The sequence below is a fragment of the Corvus brachyrhynchos genome, unplaced genomic scaffold (genome assembly GCF_000691975.1).
Source record: "Corvus brachyrhynchos isolate BGI_N302 unplaced genomic scaffold, ASM69197v1 scaffold101, whole genome shotgun sequence".
NCBI classification, from domain to species: domain Eukaryota; kingdom Metazoa; phylum Chordata; class Aves; order Passeriformes; family Corvidae; genus Corvus; species Corvus brachyrhynchos.
Genome location: NW_008237239.1, coordinates 22,046,470 through 22,069,955, shown reverse-complemented (window position 1 = coordinate 22,069,955; position 23,486 = coordinate 22,046,470). Strand labels below are relative to the sequence as shown.

The window sequence follows — 23,486 nt, the reverse complement described above, 5'->3', positions numbered from 1 at the left end:
TACAAGTCAAAAAATACCTCAGCATGAGATTTCATATGTGAATCTGTGGTGCTCAGCAAGATGGAATGTGAACTCTTGGGAAGATCATATCATTCTCCAAAATGAGGCAAAAAGGGCAAAATAACTATCATAGGGGTGTGAATTGTGGCTTTGTAAAACGTAATGTATTCCATTTTTCTGTTAGCCGTTGAGTTATCTTGCTATTTTTCTTTTTTTTTTTTTTTTTTTTTTTTTTTTTTGGGAGGGGAAATAACTTCATGCCAGAATGTGATTGAATAAAGACTGTCATTCATGTTGTAACATGTTGTGAAAATATCCTGGAGAGCCTAAAATAGTCCAGAGAGAGACATAGAATAGCCATGTGTATGTCTTCAAAGCTCAAGTAAAAGTCAGTGGGGTCACTCATTTTGATTTCACTCAGATCTACAGTAATATTAAAGCCTTGCAAGTGCAGTGATAGGTGCTCAGTTAGAATTGGGTGGGCCCCCACTTCTCCTGGGCATGCCACTCTTCCTACCCACCCCTGCTAAGACTAAGAAGAAAATTTTAAAAGCCAGAATTAAATGTACTTTTTATACTTATTTTAACTATCAGGAATTCCTCTGAAAAGACACGCTTCATCCGAGAAAACCAAGAGTTTCCAGCAGAACTGTGCAGTGTGAGATCCCTCCAGAATCCTCAGTGGGAAGAAATTATCCTGGTGTTATTGGAGACATCAGCATGCCTTTTCTGCTGTGCTTGAAAAAAAATAAGTCACCCGTGCCTTTAGGCAGGACTATCTTTCAAAAACACACCCCTCCCATCCAGCAGAACTACCAGGCTTTGCTGGAGTCGTGCTTGAAGAACAAACGCTTGTTCACAGACGACACCTTCCCTGCTCACATCAGCTCTATTGGAACAGGAGCACTGCTAAGGAAACTACCCCGAAATTTACAGTGGAGAAGGCCACACGTAAGTGACTTTCACTGAGCACTGTGTGTAAGAGGATGATTACAGATGATAGCCAGCAAATAGTTTTATCATTGAACAGACTACTCTTAGACTTTAATTTAGGTGTACTTTAATGTCTCCAGGGATTACATTTATCACATCAGGTGTCATTTTGGAAGCTGGGGTACATGGAGTTTCATAATTGCCTTTGAAGCATTTGTTGCTCAAAATCATAACCAGCCTTGTTCAGTTTATATCCACTTGGAGCAGGCAGGGAGAGGAGGCGAAGGGAGCAGGGAGAACTGGTTTCCTTGGAGCTCACAGCTACAGTGATCTCACCGTGATTCTGTGGTGACAGATGAGATCCTTCTCCCCAGAGTTCAAGATCATGACCTTTTAGAAGATTTCTGACTTTCTAGACAATTCTTAGCCGTGACCCCTCTCTCCCATGGACCACATACTGTTGTGATGCTGGACGCTGCTACTTTCCCAGACAGGGCAGGTGCCTTATCCTCTTGCTTTTCCTCCCTGCTTAACTGTTTAGTCTATTGTACTTGGAGTATTCTTTTCTCAGCTCTCAAGGCTGAGCTTCTATCACAGCCAGTGATTGAGCATCAGTCTGTGAGTTGGTTTTAGTTTTGGGGTCTTTGTTTTCTGCTTGTGCTCACATTTCCAAGGCCTTTGCTGCTGTTCCAGGCTTAAACTGAACTTCACAAGAAGAGACACCCGATTGCAAGGGCTGGTCACAGAGCACGTTCTCATAACAAATGGGGAGATAACAAGTCTGGGAGGCCAGGACAGCGGCCTGGCACAGTTAGATAAAGCCTGTTACTAGCAATGCCAGTTTTGCTCTTGCTGAACCACTGAGCAGAGTATTGACAATCAGATCCTTCTGAAACCAGTGTATAGAATTATGTGAGAATTTCAGAATTCCCTTGTCTGTAGGGAATTCTGCCAGGTAATAGCAGATAGCATCTCCCAGCTAAGTTATTTTCTAGCTGTCGTATTTTGTGAGATTTAAACAATTTCTCAGAAGGATTGAGTTTCTGCAAGAAAAAGAAGGGCCAATGTGAGTCCTGGCCTCTACAAAGCCCTTCAAGTCTCTCCACCTGTCAGATATTGAAATGGACTTGAAACTGCCTCTCTCTCTCAGTCCACTGTTCTGCTGCTCTGCTGTGATCTTTGGAGTGTCCTGTATAGGGCCAGGAGTTGGCCTTGATGATCCTGATGGGTCCCTTCCAACTCAGCATATTCTGTGATTCTGTGATTCTAAAACTGTCTTGTGAAGAAGGCTGCTGTTTACTCTGGATGCCAAACTCTCTGAGCAAAGACTCTCTGAGAATGGATGCTGTGCATCCTTCAGTCCCTGTGCTGCAGAGGACAGGCTGAGATTCTGCCATTCACCCTGCAGGCTTGTAGCTTGCTGCATCTATGACTGATGGCCTGCAAACTGAACACCCAAACTCACCAAGGGCAGGCCTTGGTGTCTAATTACTGTGACTGCCTTCTGAGAGTTTGCTGTTTCTTTGCTACTGCCTGCAGGGGAAGCCAGCAGCGCGAAACTTAGCTTGAGCAATTTCTGGGTCATCCAAGTGAAATGTAATTTTGACACTTAGGTTATTAATTTAACCCCAGAGGCACTTGTGAAGGGAAAAAAAATCACAACATTATTTCTCTCTGTACAATTATTCACAGACCTACTCTTGTCACAGCAACAGGAATTCTGTAGCAGCCATCAGTCTGTAACTCAATTGTCAGTCAAACTGTGGAGATGCCAGCCAGGTTGGGTGAAAGTTTGAACAGTTATGCTCTGCCCTCATAACCTCTTTTGGCTGACACTGGTGTGGAGGAGCGGGACTGGGAGGTTTGAAGGGTTGTCTTCTCAGCGTGGTGTCTGTGGAAAGCCATGGTGATGCATCTGAGCACCAGTGACTTACTCTGGAGACCAAATTCAACGTAAACCAAGCACAAATGTGTGGCCAGGTTGGTGTCAGGTTAGCCAGAACACATAACACCAGATTTATACCTGGGCCAGAACAATGTCTGCTGGGACAACGGGACTCTCAGTATTTTAAAAGCTTTGACTTTCAAGCTAAGTCAGCTCATTTTACTGGCTTAACTCTGTCCTTCCTTTTTTTTTTCTTTTTAATTTTGTGCTTCCCAGGCTTTGCACAAAAGTCCCGTATTTTATTCTGCAAACAGAAAGCAGCTTGATCTCTGCCAAGGATTGGTGGGTAAGGAAACTCCTTTGTATAAGTATCTAAGTATTCTTACACAAGATAACATTTTGCATTGAAGTTTGAATGTATAAAACTTGGCATGGAAATAGAAGGTGTCCATCTCCTTTCTCCACTTGGCATGGTGTGGATGAAGCAATCATTTACTGGCATAGGCTCAGTAAATAAGCTGGCAAGCTTTGAGGTGGGATTTGAGGCATGAGAGGTGTCTCCACAAGCTGAAATCACCACTGTGTGTTGTTTCTGCCCATGCTAATAGGAAGTGATCCTGTGCTCTTACTGGTCTGTGGTGTTGCTACTTGACAATTGAACAGAGGCCACAGAAGGACTTTATATTTGTACCTAATGCTCAGTGTGTGTTCTCTTCTCAGCCTTGCAGTTAGAAAAATAATTTTATGCCTAAAATAAAAGACTATATTGCCACCTGCAAAACAGGTAGAGGTGGGACTAAATTAGTTTTTAAGTCCTTTATGTCTTTAAAAACAAAGTTTGCTAAGTACAGTCTTACATGTGAGATCCACTGGAAATTTTTTTCTCTTCTGAAAAGCTAATGTTTTCAAAGAAAAATGGAATTTTTTTTTTAATAGTGTGCCTTTATAGAGAATAGAAAAACCCTCACACAACATCGGTAAAACCCAGAATGTTTTCATTGACAGTTATTGCTTGCTAAATTTCTTATTTAACCAAACAGTATCCAAAAGAAAAGATCATGAGAGAACAATTATAAACCAATCATGGTTTGGTTAAGTAAAGCACATGTCTGGATCATCTCATTTTCTGTGTATGATTTGTTATAATTGTAAAGACATCAGCACAACAGCTCTTCTGCTGGGATCTTGGTGATGTTGCTGAACTTGGCTGAGAGCTCTCACTTTTCAGCCAACTGCATGTGTCCGTTTGTCTTGGCGCAGAGAACTGCTGGTTCCTGGCGGCCCTGGAAGCCCTGACATTCCACCAGGACATCTTGGCTGCAGTTGTGCCACAAAACCAGAGCTTTGAGAGGAAATACGCGGGCATTTTCCACTTCCGGGTACAGCTGCTCCCCCAGATTGCAGGAGACCCTCAGATATCCTTCTGCTGTGTTTTGTGTCACACCCTTAGATAATTTGTACGTGGTTCCCTTTGTCCAGGGGCAAGTGGCCAGAGGGTATCCCAGTCTGGAGAGGAACCCATCACCCCTCCTACAAAGTAGTGCAGGCAGTGAATCAACTGCCAGCCACTCTGAGGAAACACCTCTGCTTGGCTGCTCTCTCCAGCTGTGTCCTACCCATATTTTAACACAGACAAAACTCTTTTTCAAGAGTGGCAACAGTCAGCAGGACCTGAGCACATCAGCTCCAATGTTCTACCCCTTTGCCCACCTGTTGGTACAACTCTGCTATCCTGCAGTTAGGAATTCCTTCCCCAGAAGTCCACCTGTGGCTAATTTCCCTGCTTACTCCTTTTACACCTGATACATGCTTTGTTTTCTCCTCTGGCTGGGTGGGGCTGAGAACCTGGCTTTGTGGGTGAGTTAGCACATCCCACTGACCCACAGCAGTTTGTTCTGTGCCCACAGCTAGGTTGTCTTGCCTTTCCTGTTGTTTCAAGGGGAGGTCCCTTCCAAGGAAACATCAGCTCATTCCTTTCCCCTGACAGTTCTGGCACTTCGGGGAATGGGTTGACGTGGTGGTTGATGATCGACTGCCGGTGAATGAGGCAGGGGAGCTGCTCTTTGTTTCCTCGGTCTATAAGAATGTGTTTTGGGGAGCCCTTCTGGAGAAGGCATATGCTAAGTAAGTGACTCATGCCAAGTTATGTAAATAGTCTCTCTAAAATATGTTGGTTGGTGCCTACGCAGTTTGTTCTTGTTTATAAATGCATCTCCTAGGCCTCACTACATTTGCAGTGTAGTAGATGGCTCTCATCTTTCTATTATTGCACAGTAAAAGCTGCCATTGCAGTAGCTGTTATCAACCCAGGCCCTTGAGTTTAAATCCAAGGGTTTAGGTGTGAAAACAGCCCTGTTGTGGGGGGTTGTCCTTTGAGTGTTATCATTGTTTACAGTGTATTGGCTTAGGCTGATGCCTTCCTTGTAAATACCACAGAGGAGTGAAACACCACAGATAGAGATTTTCAAATGTGAGTGATTTCTAAAAGCCTCCTTTAATGTATTATCAGTGGGAGAAGCCTCCAAGGATTTTAATTTTGGAGGTCTGGTGAAGTATTGCACTTTGTTTTGGCAGATGTTTTTGCTCTCAGGTCCCCAAAGCTGAGCCATGTCACAAGTCACATGGCACAGTGAGAGCAGTGGCTTCTCTCCAGGGTGTTTTGTCTACAGTGGTAATCTCTAGTGGTAGTATCAGCACAAAGAAGAAAGCAGCAAGGCCTAACTGGTGGAGTTTGTTAATATTTGGCTGAAATAATCTCTGCAGAGCAGGGAAAAATATTCTAGTTTATAGTGAGAGAAAGATCACACAAAGGTGAGAATGTTCAGTTATTTTCATTTGGTGTTGGTGTTAGAATGAAAAGACTGGACCAAGTTGCACTGCAGTGATAAAGAAAATCAGATTGGAGACTCAGCTCTCAAGGCACTATATCTTAGATACAGCACAGTGCCTGGTGATAAATTCAGGTAACATTCTCTAAGGCAGAATTATCAAAGAGTCATGATGGGCATGTTCTCATTACAGTGCAGTCAGGGATGACAGCGAGTGAAGAGTCCCTTTCAGACTATGGCCAATCTTGGAGGCAATTTTGTAGATTCCCCTTGCCAAAAACTCCCCTAAAATTAAACATGAGTTACAGCCTTCCTTTTGCTTTTTGCACACTTTTTTTTTATGTTTTCATAGGCAAGCTGTTCTCACCCTGTCATCTGTGAGTATAACCTAAAGAATATATTGATATCTTTTTTTGCTAGACTCTATGGCTCCTATGAAGATCTGCAGATTGGGCAAGTTTCAGAAGCCTTGGTAGATTTTACAGGGGGTGTCAATACAAGGATCAAGCTTGCAGAAGCTCCTCCTGATCTGTGGGATATCCTGACAAGAGCCACCTACAGCAGATCTCTCATGGGCTGTCAGACACACTTAGGGGTGAGGCTTGGAGTGACATCAAATGGCTCTACAGCTAAAAGCCTTTCCACACCCGTTTCCCTCTGCTCAGCTGGTCACTATGACTCAAAAAGTATCAAAGCTGCCACATGTGGCTTTCTGTAGAAGTCACATTCTTCATGTTAAACTTTGCTCATGAATTGATTCCCTGATGCTCTCAGCTCCCTGTTGTTATGTTTAGGAACTGGTTTATCTATCAAAGAATTTCTTTTGAATAGGGACCTACTGCATTTTCCCATTTTTGTTAAATAAATTTTCCATTTTTACAGATGGTGCAGTGAGGTACAGACACACATGGCATGAAGTTACAGCTAAGGTAGAGAGATGTGTAGTTCAGAACATGAATTAAAATCTTGGCTTCCAAGCTTTATGCTACCACCTCAGCTGTTGGGAAACTCTGCTTTTCTGAAAATCAAAACCTCCTGGACTTCCTTAAAGTGAGATGGTCTCTAGCCAAAGATCCACAGTTTAGGAAGGGGCATTCACATTCAACCTCCAATTCCAAGCATACTGCAAAATCTGCTCTTAGGAGCTTCCATTTATTTATTTATTTTCAGTTCTCCTTTTACTTTGAAAATCACTGCTTGCACAAGTACAGGTTTCTGGTATTGGTATGAGTCTGCTGTATGAGTAGGGATAGAAGAAATGTTTATTTCCCTTCTGTTTCTTTTTCTTGTATACAGACAACAAAGGTCCTGAAGAATGGGCTTGTTGCTGGCCATGCCTACACAGTAACTGGTATTAGAAAGGTAAGACCAGCCCAAATGTCCTGGGTCCAGGTTAATTTGGATATTAGCAATTTTTTTTTCAGTCATATGTTCAACCATTGATCAGAGCAACTATAATATCTCCTCCCCAATACTCTGTTCCTAGTCTAAGGCTAAAAGAGACTGTGTGCTTTGTTAAGATTTGCTTTCTAAGTATGTTATTTTTAATTTGGAGGCCTTGATGTAAAGGACAATGGTTATGGATCAGTGTATCTCTAAGGCTGGGATGATTCACAGGGCTCTCCTGAGACCATCACCTAGAAATGCATCTTAGCTGTTAAGAATGAAGGGACTGGCTTTTGGGGCTGCTGGGAGGATGTGCTGAAACTTGGGGATGCCTGGCAGCTGTGTCTGCTGGAGTTAGCTCCTGTTCCCTTGCCACATGGTGTGGGGGAGGGTACAGGCTGAGGGGATGTGCTTTCTACTTGGGGTAAAAAGCCTTCCTCTGAAGCCAGTGGAGAGGCCATAGAGAAGTAAGGATGTAAAGGCCAGAATATGAAAAACTGCAGATAGAAATGTGAGTCAGGGGTAGAGTAAGGGAACTGAACTGTGCTCCTGTGCAGACAGTGCAGGGGAACCCCACGAATCTGCAGACGTATTGCTGGGAGTCCCCTTAAGATATTTGTCTAGAGATAAAGGACAGTGAAATAATAGGTCCCAAAGAGTAGGAACTTCTCCCTCCTGAATTGGTGGATGACTGTCTTGTCCAGCCTCAAGAGGAGTTTGACAGGGTTGGCAAAGGACTCTGTGGGGCTTTGAACATGTTGGTGAAAGCATGTTCAGTACCTCCAGCAAGAGATACTAGAAAGGCTAGAAGAGGTGAGCTGGATGAGGCATATTTGTGTCTCGCACAGGAGGAGCAGGAGGGTTTTAGGTGTAGAGTTTTTCAGCAATGTGTCTGTCAGTCTGGCTCCTCTGATGAGATGAAGAGCCAGGCAGCATTAAGGGACTGACCAAGCATGTGGAAACAGTGTGAAGTTAGCTGTTCTGCTGTGTGCTGCCAACAAAGCCCCTGATTCGCCTGGCTCCCTCTCCTCCTGCCGTGGCATCCAGTTCAGGAGGCATTAATCTGTGTAGTCACCTGAGGGGGCTGCGTTGTGCTGTGCTGTTGCACTGGGATAGGACTTGGCTTTCACATGAGTACAAAATGAGCAGATGTTGGAAAGGAAGAGGAATTTACAGTCAAGCCTTTAGATTAGGAATCTGTCATGTCTCTGGTTTCAGTTTAGAATGTAAGATGAAGCACCTTAATCTCTTCATTGCTGGAATTCAGAGTTGCATGTTCAAATATTTTTGTTATCATACTTCCTGTGATCTATGAGAACAAACAAAATTATTGTTAATATCTGGCATAGTACAATGATATAAACCAGATGAGAACTGCTGAGACCTTGGTAAGCACAGCGTTACTGTTTTCTGCAGGTGACCTGTCAATATGGACCAGAAAGCCTAGTGAGACTGAGAAATCCATGGGGAAAAATTGAGTGGAAAGGAGACTGGAGTGACAGGTGAGTTTAAAAAAGGAAAGGTATGACACTGAGCAGAGGAAAGGTTTCTTGGAGGAAAGATGCTGCCATCTTCAGGCATGAATTAATGTTGAGGACAGCAATAAGATAACAGTTGCTTGCACAGACCTTCTGGTGTCAAAGCAATGACTCCATAGATTTATGTCTCCAACAGACAGTGCTTCTGTAGCTGGGCTCACTTCACACATGCAGCCTCAACAAGATCAGTTCTGCTCTTCCATTTAAAAGTGCCAGAGGAAACATAGTATGAACATGAGATGCTGACCATGTTGCTGTGATCTGGAGAGCATGCAAAGGGACAGACAGCTGTGCAGAAGGCTCTAAAAAAAAGCATGTTTCAGGATACAGTCATTTATCACGGGAGGGCCCAGGAAAAATATCCCACAGGCTGAAAGGTGTTGGAACTGGGTAGCTATGAAGGAGTCCTCTGTCCTGGCTGCTTGAGGGAAATACAGTTGGATATGAGATTAGAAGAAGCCGCTAGTGAGGAAAATGGGCCCTATATTTGCATCTACCTGACTTTTTATTATTTTACTTTTTTTTTAATTGGGACCCATGAAAGACAGTGGTTTGCATTCTAGACCATGGGCAACTGTAAACTTGTGTCCTGTTCCTCTTTGAAATGGAGCATGTTTCTTTCTTCCAAGCTTCACTTCACTCCCTGCACAGGCTGTTTGCTGAGGCTCAGGACACAGAAAGGAGGGAAGAGTACAGAGGTCATTGGGAATGTGAATGGCTTTCACCTTGTCTGTCGAGCAGTAACTTCTCTGATGCATGTCTGTCACATAATGACAGCACACCAGCTGTTCTGTTGAAGAGCATAATGAGCAACATACTGCAGGCTTGCCTTTGAAATGACTCCCAGCTGCCTCTTGTGCTGTCCTAGTCATTCATTCATTATGCCAAACACTCTTCCTATTATGTCTCCTTTGACAGAAAATTAACCAACAAAGCAGGTCTAGATTTTTACAGTTTAAGTACTTGGAAGCTGTGCGTTCAAGTGAAGGCACTGGCTGATGGAAATGGAACGTTTCTGGCTTCTGCTGGAGAAAACTGGAGCCACATAGGTGTATCTACATCTCATGGGACCCAGGGTGGTTGTGAAGAGTCTTGTGTGGCTGAAGGCATAGCAGGGGATAAGCATGGAGATATGTAGAAACAGGGATTTGGCCTCTTTTTATAAGGAAGGCTATGTCCTCTGTCTTGAATTTGTGGCCACATTCGGTTAGTCACCTCATGTTTTTCCCTTAGCTCTTACAAGTGGGAGCTGCTGAGCCCGAAGGAGAAGATTTTGCTGAGGAAAAAGAAGGAGGATGGAGAATTCTGGTAATGGCACAGTCTTGCTTGTCCCCTCTCCTCCAGTAGCGCTGGGGCTGCACCTGGAGCTGAAGCAGCACATTGCCACTAAGGCCAAGGCATAGGTGATAAGTTTTATAGCAGCCCACGCTCCTCTCAGCTTGATGCTGTGAGGAGCAGTGGCTATGCTGACATGGCATGCACTGTTCTTCAGTGTAGGAGTGAGGGAGAAGCAGGACGTTGCCAGCTCTCCTGGGGCTGCTGGAGATAAAGGGCAGCCCCAGGAGCTTTTGTCCTGCCTTTTTTTTTTTTTTTTGTTTTTTTTTTTTTTTTTTTTTTTAACCATAGCTTCGGGAAGCTCCCGCTTGCCTGTTTGCCTACGGTTTCTCCACAGCTTTTGCCACGAGGTGGCAATGTTGCTGCCCCTGTAATTTCACTGCGTTCCTTTTGCTGGCAAGATTATTTTACTCTCTGTTCTGCTATCCTTTGCTGAAGTTTTAGTGGTGCATTTGCTACTCCTAGATGCTGCTGTTGAAGCAGACGCTCTCTTCTTTACTGCCTAATAAAATATGAGCATTACCATATGTAACACAGAATGGTGCAGCTTCGAAGTTCCCCGCTCCCTTTTCTTTTCATTTTATGAGCCATATGGACTAAACTAAACTGCTGACAAGATGTCTCTTGGCACTCTTTTCCCAGGATGTCTCTGCGAGATTTTAAGATTCATTTTGTAGATCTGGTGATCTGTAAATTAACTCCAGACCTGATGAGCCAGGAAGATGGGAAAAAGTGGATGTACTCCTTGAAGAGTGGGAGATGGGTTAAAGGAAGTACAGCAGGAGGAAGTCTGGGATTCTGTAATGGTGAGGGGTGCTCTTTTGGATGACTCTGACTTTTGGATGCTCTGCTGACTCAGTTACCAGCTCCTTTAACCTCTTAACATAAAATTGTTAACAAACATGTGTTTCCTGCTTAAACCTCCGCACAAACATCAGAAATAAGCAGCTGAAGGACTTTGACTGGCTCCTGCTATCACAGAAGATGCACTGCTTGCAAACATAGGGCAGTGGGCTGATTATAGCATGAAATAAGCTTTAGGATCCCAGGATCAATTGCCAGCACTGATCTGCTCTAGGACATTAAGCTTGTCTGCTAAAATTTGCATCCTCAGCACCTCCAGGGAGTGTGTTTTAAGTAAAGTGAATAAAATAGTCAGAGGCTCAGCTCTTCTGGAAGCAGAGCAGGTGGAGTCTAAAGTCAGCAAGCCTGTGCACCAGAGGTGAGAGAGGAATAGTGATACATTTATGAACAAAATGAGCTCTTAGTTGCATATAAGCAGAAATATAATTCCTTCTCCTGTCTTAGTAGTTGCACTGCTAGACTTGTAAACTGCACCTTAAAATCAAATTCTTCCAGGATCTGGAGATCCAGACAACCTGTGACCTATTCAGTCCAATGCCAGGCATCATGTGGGAAGCTGGCAATCAATTTTGTCATGGAAAATAACATCAAAACGTTTTTCTTTTACTTAGGCAACTTTTGGATGAACCCTCAGTACTGGCTGAATGTGTTACCAGCTGAAGACAGTAGGAAAAGCCCAAGTTCGTGCAGTGTGGTTATATCCCTCATGCAGAAACACAGCAGCAAACACCGGAACCAGGCTCCTCACCTTTTCATTGGGTTTTTACTCTATAAGGTGCAAAGAATTGCTTTGCTTTTCTTGCTCTCACCAAACAGGAGAAATTCCAGCCCCTGTAGATTGTAGTGCTCTGCAGGCCAAGAGTTTGGTTGTGCGCAGGGTTATCTGTGCTCTTTCCTCCTGCCTGTGGCCAGTCTCCTCACACATCAGGGCTAGGCTCCCTCGGGCTCTGTGCCCCTCTTGCTGCCTCTCCAGCATGCTGTGTGTCATCCTGCAGAGCAGTGAGAAGTGCCTCTTGCTTCAAAGCACATTGGGCTTTATTTTGCTGCCTCTGAGGGTTTGTGCAATAGCTGGAAGAGGGTGCCAGGAGTTCCCTTACTTTGGGGCAGGAAGAGCTCTGACCTCAGGTTATTTCCAACCATGGTAATATTGTGCCTGAGAAGTGTTCCTAATATGATGTGGCAGCTGCCCATGTGTGCATACTGCTAGCTCCCTGTGTATCCAGAGCTAAGTGGATATCACTAGAAGGAGTGCGAGTTTCCTCCCTTCAATTCTCTGCTTATCCAAGTGCCTTGAGAGCCACTCTGCTCCTTTGAACAGAGACACAGGTCTTGTTGCTGCTGTGAGCTTGCACAATTATGGAGAGGTGACTGTGGGGAAGGGATTTTGGGTGGAGGGACTGAGTTTTCTGAAGGCAAAAACCCCATATAGATCTATGTAGCTGCTCTGCTTCCCAGGAATGACTTGGCTGCGTTTTGTGAGACACAGAGGTCCTGACTAACAGATGCTCTGTTTCTTTTCTTCCTGCAGGTGGGCCTACAGGTGAGTCCCTTGTCACCACTGCTGGCTGTTGTCTGGGGGACCTGGGCGGGTGCAGCTGTTAAGACAATGCTGAATGGGATGTGTTTGCCTTTGTTCCTTGGCTGACAGCAAGTGACAGTATTTGAATTCAGTGAGGCACCACAGCAAGGCACTACTAATGCAGAACTATCCTCTGACTCTTCTAAAAAGCAGCCATATCAGGAGGGCTCATTGGCCTTAAAAGGGGGTATTAGTTGTTTAGCTTCTGTCCTGGGACTTCAAAGGTATTAGAAGTGGTATCAGCCTTTACCTGATGAGCACTTCATTACTGCTGCAGTTGTGGGATGGTGTCCAAATCCTTGGCTGTGTTGTGGGAGTCAGAGCTGCCTTTCTGCTGTCTTCCAGTCTTGGCATGAGGTGGGAAAAGAGCCTGTGCCCCATGCAAGTCAGAGATCTCCTAGGGAGCTCAGGTTCCTGGCTGGCTAGGAATGCTCTGGCATTTTCAGCTTCCTTAGGCCAGCTGTGTTTCTAGCATTTCCTTTATCAAAGAGCTTTTGGGACCTAAGAAAGGGCCCTGGCAGTAAAATCCTGATGTGAGTCCCAATTTTGGCCCTGACCTCAGAGGGCTATTTAAAACAGGGAAAGGTTTAGGTCCTTTTGTCTTTAAAGGGCATATCTTCCACTGTGTCACTACTCAAATGAGAGTACACCTCTTAAATGAGAACTTGGGCTGGTAAAAAACTAGTTTGGGTATATGGTTAGGGCAGCACAATTGTGTTCCTAGTTACTGTATTCCAAGCATGGTAACCATGAGGTAAGACGCCACTCCTTCCTGACTTAAATAGCTTGGGCACCATCAGGGTTACCTTCAAGGTAAACTTTCTGGCAGAGGGGGTCTGAGTGTGGCCCTAGCACAGTGCGCTGCCACACCTGAGTGGGAATGGTGGCAGCCAGGACTTTTAATTTCAGGTTTGTAGTGGTTGCCAAGATCAATACGGAGAGATGGCAGGCCTAGAGCATCTAAGGTATTGGAACTGCTGTCAACAGAGTATTGACTGGAATATAAAAACTTTGAATTTAACATAAGGGGCATCAGGAGGAGTAACCCTGAACCCTTCATAAGAAAGATTGCTCTATTAGTAAGAAAAATACTGGCAAAGAAAGAGGAATAGCATCTCCCCATGAGGCTGCAGAGTAAAATGGCTAAATGTTTTGAGGAACAGCCAAGATCAGAAGGTGACAGTAGTTTTAGCTAGCAGGATTATTTATTGGGCTTGTGTACTGGGCACTCAGTGGCATTAAAATTAGTTCCATTTTGCCTGGATCAACACTTTATCTATCATCTTGTGGCAGAAAAGGGCCTGCAGGGCAAAGAGTGCCAGACAGATGAAGGACACTTACATCAAGTCAGGGCTAGGGCTTAGGTTGCTCGTGCAGTATGCTCAGATCACAGGTGCTCCAAAAAATCCTCTGCTACCACACCCCTAGTGCAGAGGACAAGCTGGGGACAAAGTACGTGGTCCCTGTGGGAAAAGAGAGGTGTTCTGGCCAGTGAAGGCCAGTCTCTGGAGCAGTTCCTGCCTGCAGTCATTTTGGCCAGTATGGCAAAGAATTTTGCAGTAGCCACTTTGACAGCAATGGCTTCTCCTTCCCAGTCCTTGTTGCTGTTCCTTACAAGTAGAGTTATTTTTTTTGTAAGTTGCAGGAAGCCCAGTGCTTGGTCATATTAGTACTGAGCAAGGGTGCTGCACAGTGAGAACCACCATGTCCTGGGAGGAGACAGTCCTTTGGGCTCTGTTACCTGCTTGTGCTGTAAAACAGGCTGAGATGTGAAGGCCGGCTGGCTGTGCCCTGCCCGTGAATCCTCCACACGCCTTTTGTCCGCGTGTTCAGCTGGGGCAGAACATGTTTCTCTTCTCTTTCTTCCCTGAACAGTACCAGGAGAGCAACAGAAAGCTGCCCCCAGGTTTCTTCACCCGACATCAGCCTGTGAACAAGCACCAGGTTTTCCTTGATGAGCGGGAAGTGACTTGTGACTTCCATCTGGAGCCTTGTGTCTATGTGATTGTCCCATCCACCCTGGAGCCTCAGCAAGAGTCTGAGTTCATCCTGCGGGTCTTCTCCAGGAAGCACATTCTTCGGTGAGATGCTGCTGCCCCTCTGCCAGCACCTAATTCTCTGGGAAGGTCTGGTCTTTCTAGTCTAGTGGGGACAGCATAAAGACTTTACTCTGTAAAAAGCAGCACCATGTCTTTCAGAGAGTCTGGCTGTGGGTTTCTCCTGCCTTAGGATTCTTAGTGGTTGGAAGTTTTTGGCCTTGTCCTTTCAAAAAAGGCTGGTGGGCTAGGCCCACACAACCCTTGCAGCATGCTCACATTTGAGACTGTGAGAATGATAAGAGCTTTTTAGCTTAGTTTGCCATGAGTCCCTGCTGGCAAAGCTGGGACAGTTGCTTTTACAGAAATGGTGCTTTGCATACTTCAAATGCCAGCAGCTTTTGGGATGCTGTATGGATATGAGGCCTTCCCTTGCTGTAACACCAGAGAATAAAACACACGCTGCAAGAGCAGGTTGGGGCCCCATCTGGGGAAGGGGGATGCCACCTGTGGTGAGACAAACACACAGTTCTGAGATCTCTCCTTAATGTGTCTGCATTTTTGCACCTCCAGGGAAATGGGTGGGAACACGAGCTTCACCCTCTCTAAGGTGAGTGGGTGTGAGGGGAGTGGGAGGTCTGTGGTTCAATCTACAGCTCTGAATGTTGGGTTTTTACTGTTGCTCTGCCCTAGAGAAGAAGCTGAGTGAGAATGTCAATGCTTGTGTTACAGCACTTTTGAAAGCACAGCCTGGGTTTACAGACAGTCCTTTGGACCAAGAGGACAGATGCAGTCAAATGTGGGGGACAGGCAAAACTTTAGACAGCTTAGTTGCCTTTTTGCAAAGATCTTTTAGTGATACCATCTTCCTTGCTCTGCAGTCTTTCCTGTTCATGGCTTTTTGGAGACTCATGGTCCATTCTTGCACTTCTCCCCGTCACTTTCATGCCTTGAAAGCTTTGAAGACGTTATGGGACCTTAGCAGTACTATTCCCATGCAGCAGCCTAAAGGTTATTTTCAAAATACCTGGTCTCAGCGGCAGTACACGCACATCTGCAGCTTGTGCCAGGGAATTTATAGCATAGTCTGTTCGCCTGGCATAAACAGGGCCTTTCCTGCTTTCATCTCCTCTGTTGGGCTGCATAAAGGAGGACAGAGACCCTTCTCTCGTTGTGGCACAGAGTGGGCCCCATGCTTTGCACAGCTTGGGGTGTGGTGAGGGGAATGTTTCTCCCCACTAAGTGTTGTCTGAGTATTTTTCTCCAAGAAATAGCACTTCTCTGGTGTGGGGAGGTATCTTAGCAGTGGGCTGTGGTAGTGATGCAACACTCATTACAGGGTGGCGAGAAGGGCAGGGAATGGAATGCAATTCTGGGAAAGCATCTTTATTACTTGGTTGACAATATTTTTCTCATGCAAGTAAATGATTTCTAATGATTTTTTTTTTTTTTTTAATGTCTTAAAGGAAATTGTTGATAGGTATGAAGGCAAGATTTGGGAGGATTTCTTCACAAAACATTTTGAACAGGTAAGTGCTTGCATGAGTAAGCTCCTCCAGAGCTATTATGTAGCTCTGTGAAAGTAAAAGCATGTTGATATTCAAGGGAGGTCTGTGGAAGTGTGGAGAACAGAGAGGGGCTATGGAGAGGAGGTTGGACTCTGTACAGTGATGACTCCACGCAGCAAATTGGCCCGTGAAGCTTAGCAATATGACAGCATCGAGACAGGCACACTTCTCTGCACAACATGGTGTCAGTGCCTGGAACTTAATGTGGATGTGACAGTATCAAGAGGCTCAGAAGGTACTAGCAAACTGATGGGAAGAAAGTCCATAAACAAATACTGAAGGACTGGGCAGGGATGTACCCTCTAAGATCACTTTTCCAACAGGGAAACAGCAGAATGGACTGCAGAAGCTGACCAGGCCCACGTGCTCTCCCTAAACGTTAATTCCTATTGCCTGTACTGGGGACAAAGTGATGGGCTGTGTGGATCCATCCTACCCTTTGGGGTTTCTTACATTCATAGAGAGCACCCCTGAAATCTTGTCTCACACATACTTCATCACAGTTGGATGGCAACTAACTTGCTTTGAGAGGTGAAATAGATACTGGGTGTCCCATCATCTCCTTTTCCCCCTAATTTTCCTAGTCAAATGTGACCCTTACTGTGAAAGATTCTTTTTAGTGTTCTCTCTGGCCTGATTTGGGGTGGAGCTGACCATCAGGGATCCCATTAACTATGGTGAGGGATGCAAGTGTTTCACCTTTCAGAAAAGGTCACTGTGTTTATTTAGCATCATACCCCGTATTTGGCAAACACAATTTCACAAAAACAAATTTGCACTTTTAATAGGAATATTTTGAAGGAAGCTGTTACTAAAAACAAAGAATGCTTTCACTTTTTTCCACTTGTTTAAGATTTTGGTTTTGAGAACAGTGTGGCTTTGATGTGCTAGAAATTGCCACATACTGTGAGGTGCTGGTCCTTTGCTGTCAGGATGTCCAAGTACACACAGAGGCAGAGGCGGTACTGCCATTTCTGAAAGCTTTACCCTGGCATGTCTCAATGATCTGAAAGCAGGCTTTTATTTTTGAAGAGTGACATTTTAAAAAATCCTCCAAAGAAATGATTGTCGCAGCTTCCAAAAGATCTGTAAACTTTAGTATGACAAGGGGGAGGGGGAGTCTCTGCTTTGAAAAGTTTGGGGAGAAGTGTTCCAAAGTTTCCTTCTTTTTTTTTTTGTTTGTAAATGATAAAAGGGGAATGTTTAAAGCAGGTCTCTTGACAGTGTGCTTGGTGGGACAGATGGCAGCAGGGCTGAAAGGTTAACGGTCTGCATCCTCACTCAGTGGAAATCTGCACTACTGCATTGATCTGTGTGGAGCCCTGAGAACTTAGCCCAGAGCACACTGCAGCTCTTGCAGGCTCAGAATCTTGTCATATTCAAAGGGAGTCTCTTCTATTGATTTTCACAGTGGCTGGAGTAGGGCCAGAAAAGCAGAGAATGAAGATGGGACATGCTGGGAAAACAAAAGAGGGAAAAAAGTGATTTAATACTTAGGAAAAAAAAAATTAAAATTCTCTTCCATATTGCAGAATCCTGAAATAAATGCTGTTCAGCTCCAGAGGATCTTGAATAATATATCTTGGAGAAGTAAGTGCTGAGAAATAATGTTTCTGTAAAATAAGCCCTCTCAGAGAAAAGCCTCAGCTCCTGTATCTATTTCTTGAATTCTGGGAAGTGAAACTGGCTTCAGTCTGACTGAACTGACTCTTCTGATGCCATATTAGATTTCCAGAGCAAAGGATTTGACTGGGTTTGAATCAACCTGGCAGAAATTTTATAAGCAGAGCTAATCTAGTTTGAATTTCAACAACTGAAAGAATGAGGAGGGAGAACAAGCATGGATGCAGATTCTTAATTTGACCTCCAAACCCAGCCTGACCTCAGCTTTGATTCTGAAACTGAATCTCATTTCACCCTGTGCCACTGCTGCAGTCTCAGCAGGACCAAATTAAATGTGGAAAGCCTGGTCTGTAGGAATTTCTGTGATGGAGGAGGGTCTTGTCTTTACTTTCATGTGCCTGGTCCATGCTGCTGTTTCTATTTACTCTTCCCTGCTGTGCATGCATAGGGCTGCTCCTTGCTCTGTGTTTGGGGGACAGGATGAGGTGCAGGTGGCCTGTGTAACTCATGCTTGTGAGAGCCAGGTGAGCCCTGGGCTCGTCTCTCTCATGTGTGACGTCCATTCTGCTGGGGCCAGCCCAGAGCACTCCACAGGCTCACACTTTGGACCTTGGTAACAAATAACACTACCTGGACAGCAGTGAGGCATTGCAGTGGCTGTTTTCTGTGAACAATGACAATGAAATTACAGATACAATGATGAATCCAGATTTTCTTCCCAGTTTCTGCACTGGTAACAACCAATATGCAACACAGAAAATACTCTGCCCAGCCATTACAGGCAACAAAGAAGAAAATCAAAAGACTGATGTGATGCCTTTTCCACCTAAACTCAATTTGACATTACTCTCCCTTCTACAAAGGTGGACAAGGATAGTTCCTCTGTCCTTGTGAACTGACCCACCAGGCACTGTCTTATCTGTGAGAAAACTATATTGAACAGGGAGCCTTTACTTTTCATAAGTTATTGATTTTAAGACAGCGATTTAAAAATCTTTACAGTAGTTGATTCAGATTTACTAAACAGGGAATTACAATATTAAAATTATTAAAGCATCTTAACTTTCTGCAGAGAAGGAATTGGTGAGTTATGATTCTGTCCCTTACTCAGTAGAAGGTACAGACCAACTCTAATCATGATTTGCAGTGGGATTAGAGCTTATTTCTGTTACTCTTAATGTAATTTATATATGAACGAGGAATGCTAAGCTTTGAGGCAGCATCATGTTTTCAGCAGTGCCTGTACTTTTAATTATATTAACAGAGCTGGCACTGTGTCTGTGAAAGAGAGGGAGAGAAAGATGCTTAGTACAAGGGTTTCAATTAATTTGGAGTGCTGTTCCCCAAAGCTCTTCAGGTCAAGTGACTTTGCTCAAGGTCATGCAGTAAATTCTGTTTGGGATTAGAGCTTTGGATGTCCTTTTCCTTCCATTTTCTCTAATAGCTGGAGATAGTGTACCATATTTCATTCTATATTACATGCCTGCAGGGAGCTCATATTGGATTTTCTGAGACTAGTAGAATCCATCCTGTTGCCTCATATTTTTATCATCATAAAAAGATACATCTTCTCAAGTGGGTGTAAAGTTTCACAAAGGCTTTGGGGCCTGAGCCCTCTCAAGTGAGGGGGAATTTTGTGAGAGTCCATTTTTTCTGAGAGATGTTCAATGACTCCCCAAAACAATTTTTTGGTTTGTTTTTTTTTGTTCTCTCTCCAGATTTCCAGAGTTTTCGCCTGAGTTTCAGTCTGGATTCCTGCCAGGGTATCTTGGCACTCCTGGATGTATCCTTGTCATGAGTGATACTTCTGACTTATGTAATACTTCAGCAGAGCATTATTTCTTAGGGCAGACTGGGTGTTACTGTGATTTCTTTACCACCAGGACATGGCCCTGCTTATTGAACTTCTCACCCCCCATAATAACAGTTCAGCTGTGACAGAATGCAGCTGGTTTGGGAAAGGGTTGATTCCTGCCACTTCTGAAATCAGCAGCCAGGTTTCCATTGACTTTAGTGGGAGGAGGGTCAAGCCTATAAATAGGCATGTGGGCTAGGAAATCATTATCCTCATATTATAATTGCATGGATGTTGGAATTGCTGTAAGTTTTGGGATTTTTTTAGGTTTTTGGTTTGGTTTTGTTTTTTCTTTTCTCATTTTGTAATATATGTAATGGGTGCTCGCTAATGTTTAATTGAGATGTTTTGACCTTAATTCGCCCACTAAGCTGAATGCCACTGGCACACTAAGTATCCAGGAATTCAGAGTCCTGTGGAAAAGACTGCTTTTCTATTTGGTATGACAACAATTTCCATGCCTCCCTTCAATATCTCCCTGCTCACAATCCCTTTGGTATCATCTGTTGGGTTTTGGGTGGTTTGGTTTGTTTAAAAATACTCCCTCACCCCACAGGAAGTTTTCCAGAAGAGAGACACCAACACATCAGGAAAGCTTGACCTTGTGGAGCTGCATGCAGCTGTACAGGAGACAGGTGAGCCCACAGCATGTTTTGGCAAGTCTCATCTTCTTGCTCATGAAAGCTGAAAAAAAGCACAGGGCTGGGAAACATCTTGATAACTGTGTGTAGAGCCCAGGAGAAGTGGAAAACAGTATCATTTGCATGGCCTTGGCCATCTCTTCTTCCTTCTTTAGCTGGGTAAGCACTTCTGAAAATTATTTTGCCATGGGATGGGCTGCTCACTCTTTTCTCAGTGTGGTCTCACACTGAGAGTTGTCTGAAACAAGTGTCTGCCTATTTCAGACCCAATTTTGAAATCCCTTCCTGTGTGTTGCTAATTGAATTTTAAAAGATTTGTGGGGTTGTGTGGATGCAGGAGGCCAGATCTAGCTCCTATTAAATTGCTACCTCTGCTGAAGATGACAGCTCAGGGACCAAATCTGGAAGTGTGGGACTTGCACGGAGACAATACTGGTGCCAGACTTCACTAATGCAGTGTCTGAGACTTGATCTAGAAATGGCAGATGATACATATGGATCCAAATACTGGACCAAGCTCTGTTGCTATTGCTGGGTGTTGTGTGGGGGCTGGTACTCAGTCTTGTAGCTTCTTTTGCATGTTTACACTTTAAATATCATTCCTCTTTTTGGTGCATGTTCACCCAGTTCATCTGAGTCAGTGAAAGCACAGTGAGAAACCCAGGCAGACCTCTGCTAAAGCAAACTAAAATCCCAGGCCATGAATAGAAAATGCTTTTATTCCTAGCAAATGCTGCTGCTAGACTTTGGGACTGATGCTTTCTGTATGAGCTTCCTCTGGATTTTCTTTTTCATCTCCTTTCCTACCCTCTTGGGAATATTGCTCTTAAACCCAGTGCTGCAATTACCCTCATATCCCATGAGCAAAAGAGGCCTATTTGTATTTTATTCCAGCTCTAAGTATAGGGGAGCAGATCTGAACCATTTTAAATTTGGAGGAGATATCTTCATGTAGAGGTCTCATTTGGGCTGGCTAATATCTGATTATCTTAAGCCAGGCATGAAAAACAAAGCTGTTGGAGAAGAGATGAAGACCACTCAGTTGTGCCATCTCATTCTGTTTTCCTTCCCCCCCCCCCCCCTTTTATGTAGGCATTTCACTCAGCAATGAAGTCTGTAATTTGATGGCAATCAGATATGGTGACCCTGACTTACAGATCAGCTTTGAGAGCTTTGTTTGCTTCATGCTTCGAGTGGAGATCATGGGAGGTGAGGCTGGCGCTCCGTGTCTGGCCTGGCAAGCTGGGCTGCCAGCTGAGCCCTGGCCCCTCTGATGCTGCTCCCCCTGGCAGTGGCAAGGTCAAAATTAGCAGAGCTGGATTTCTGAATAAACCAAGAGTAATCAATTTAAAGCAAGGGACAGATAAAGAGGAAATCAAGCTCTCTCTTTACCCCCCCACCAGTCCCTGCCTAGAGACATCTGAGCTGCACGTATCAGAGTGATTAAGCTCTCTGCAGGTTGGCACCAGCCTTCTGCAGGAAGAAGCAAGAAAATTACAGATGAAAACTACTAGTTTCCCATGAAGAGGACAGCCTTTAAATATATATTTTCCAGGAAGAAGAAAACTTTGAAATATGTCTTTGATGGACTGCAGTTGTGAGGATGAGACAGCTGATACTCAGATCATGCTGTAGACACTTTGCACATGTCTCAAAATTGTAGTGGGTCGGGTTGGGACCTCCTGCATTTTGAGGTTTCACAGATGCATGGGCAGCCAGTAACATGCCTGACTTTATTCAGCTGCTCCCAGTATTCCAGCCTTCAGGGATCTTCCAGTGACAGAACAGAGAAGCTCACATGCACTTGAGACTAGCCTACAAACTCTGCCTTTGGGGTTTTTCCTGACACAGTGCCTTGGCTGTGGTGATCTCTTGGCTGTCAAGTTAATGCTCCTCATTTACTTCTTTTGCAGAGGCCTTTCGCAACTTAACACAAGATGGCAAAGGGATATATCTCCGGGAATCTGAGGTAAAGCCCATTCCCTGACTGTCAGGTGCAGGCCCCTTTGTTGCATGTGGCACTGCATGCTTTGTTCTGTGGTATTAGAAAAGGTATCTTTAACTGACCACTTACAGGGCAGGTTACAAACAACAAGGAGGTTCAGGCTCCTAAGCCTTCTGCTTTATTATGGCTTTTTTTTCTTCTGGGGGCAGAATATCTCCAATGCCCCATAGCCCAGTCCAGGTGGGAGTATGGCGGAGCTCTCACAGGGATGGATTATTTCAACCCCCTTTCCATATTATTTTACAGTGGATGATGATGACACTTTACTCCTGAAGCAATGCTGTAGAGGAGGGGACAACCAGACCTGCACCAGCATGAGGAAGGCTGCCTTGTTTCAACTTTTTACTTCATATGAAAAGTCTTTCCCTCAAGCAGACTTAACCTGTTCACAGACAAGCTCACAGACTTGGTGAACTGAAGTTTTGCTAATTAACATATTTATTTTGAGTCCTGTTTCACTTCAGACAACCCTACTGAGGAGAGACCATTGGATGCCAACCACTACGAGTGCATAGTGTGACACCCTGGAGCATGGTGGCTGAGTGTTTGGGGTCACCTACTTCATGCTGATGTAATGCTGCTGTCATAGGCACACACTGTGGTAGTGCCCAGGGGCTGTGCTTGGTGTTGGGGCTCTTGAGTCTGGGAGGGGAATGGCCCCTGTCCTCAGTAGCTTGTCCCCTGAGAGAGGGATCCCAGTTCTGTACCTGCTAGGCCCATGGTAGAGGACTGGAGTCTGTGTGCTTCTGGGAAAGAAGGGGTAGGGACTCACAGAATGAATGAACACTCTTCCCTAGCCCTAACTTGGAAAGGTGATTTGCAAGCATTCAAACCATCTCTCTTGCTTTTCTAAGTTAGCACTGCCCTATTGAAGTGACCCTAATTTGGTTTGACCAAGTGATGAGCTGGGCCTCCAGCTGTTTGTTGTATGATGATTGAGTATTTATTTCAGAAAGGCAGTGGGTTTTCTCTGCAGATTGAAAAGTACAGTACAGTGAAAAGTAAACTGATCCCATATTGTTTTTAAGTCACCAGAGACTGGCAGGGAATGAATGTTCTCAGTAGCATGATACAGGAGCTGTCTGGTAAAACATTTGGATATTTATCAGTTTTTATATAGGGTGAGTGTGTGTGTGTACTTCTAAAGGATGCAGACAAATGTAGGTTGTAGCTAATTAAATAGTGCAACCTGGGTGTGTGGCTGTGAACAGCATTAGGGAACATGGTATAAATGGGACTATTCACTATTCAGTCAAAATCCATGAGAGAGTTACTTGATGCATTTATCTGTAGGATCCTTTTGCACTTTCTTACCATTCATTTATTTGGGCTGAAAATTTCCACGCTAAGTGCCTGTTACAGGTTGCTGCTTTTATTTTTTTCTTTTCTTTAAAATCTTTTATGCATTCC

General features: G+C 44.4%; 1 protein-coding gene and 1 long non-coding RNA gene across 3 annotated transcripts in view; one reads left to right on the top strand and one right to left on the bottom strand.

Annotated features, from left to right (window-relative positions):
• The first annotated feature begins 383 nt into the window (after positions 1-383).
• Positions 384-23,480, top strand: LOC103612850 (calpain-14). The gene is made up of 21 exons (XM_008630562.2): positions 384-951; positions 3,095-3,164; positions 4,079-4,197; positions 4,806-4,942; positions 6,067-6,241; positions 6,943-7,008; positions 8,449-8,534; positions 9,804-9,878; positions 10,548-10,711; positions 11,381-11,544; positions 12,298-12,309; positions 14,224-14,429; positions 14,958-14,994; positions 15,851-15,913; positions 17,485-17,542; positions 19,294-19,358; positions 19,802-19,870; positions 19,987-20,065; positions 21,164-21,280; positions 21,985-22,040; positions 22,323-23,480. Exons 1-21 carry the CDS (start codon positions 721-723, stop codon positions 22,347-22,349), a joined length of 2,076 nt encoding a protein of 691 aa, XP_008628784.2. The 5' UTR covers positions 384-720; the 3' UTR covers positions 22,350-23,480.
• LOC108445635 overlaps positions 15,967-23,486 on the bottom strand; it is a 22,905-nt gene continuing 15,385 nt past the window's right edge. The window contains exons 3-4 of one of the 2 annotated variants that reach the window (XR_001860580.1): positions 21,227-21,356; positions 15,967-17,408 (exon numbers count right to left, since the gene is read on the bottom strand). This is a non-coding gene — a long non-coding RNA (uncharacterized LOC108445635). The remainder of the gene's footprint in view (positions 17,409-21,226; positions 21,357-23,486) is intronic. The other variant, XR_001860581.1, reaches the window with a different exon arrangement.

What these genes read in the sequence shown, in the direction of transcription:
- LOC103612850 (XM_008630562.2), top strand. Translation starts at nt 721, where the DNA reads ATGCCTTTTCTGCTGTGCTTGAAAAAAAATAAGTCACCCGTGCCTTTA. An exon ending in AAGTCTGGGATTCTGTAATG is followed by an intron (nt 10,712 to 11,380) that starts GTGAGGGGTGCT and finishes TCTTTTACTTAG; the next exon opens with GCAACTTTTGGATGAACCCT. An exon ending in GTATCTTGGCACTCCTGGAT is followed by an intron (nt 19,359 to 19,801) that starts GTATCCTTGTCA and finishes TCGCCCACTAAG; the next exon opens with CTGAATGCCACTGGCACACT.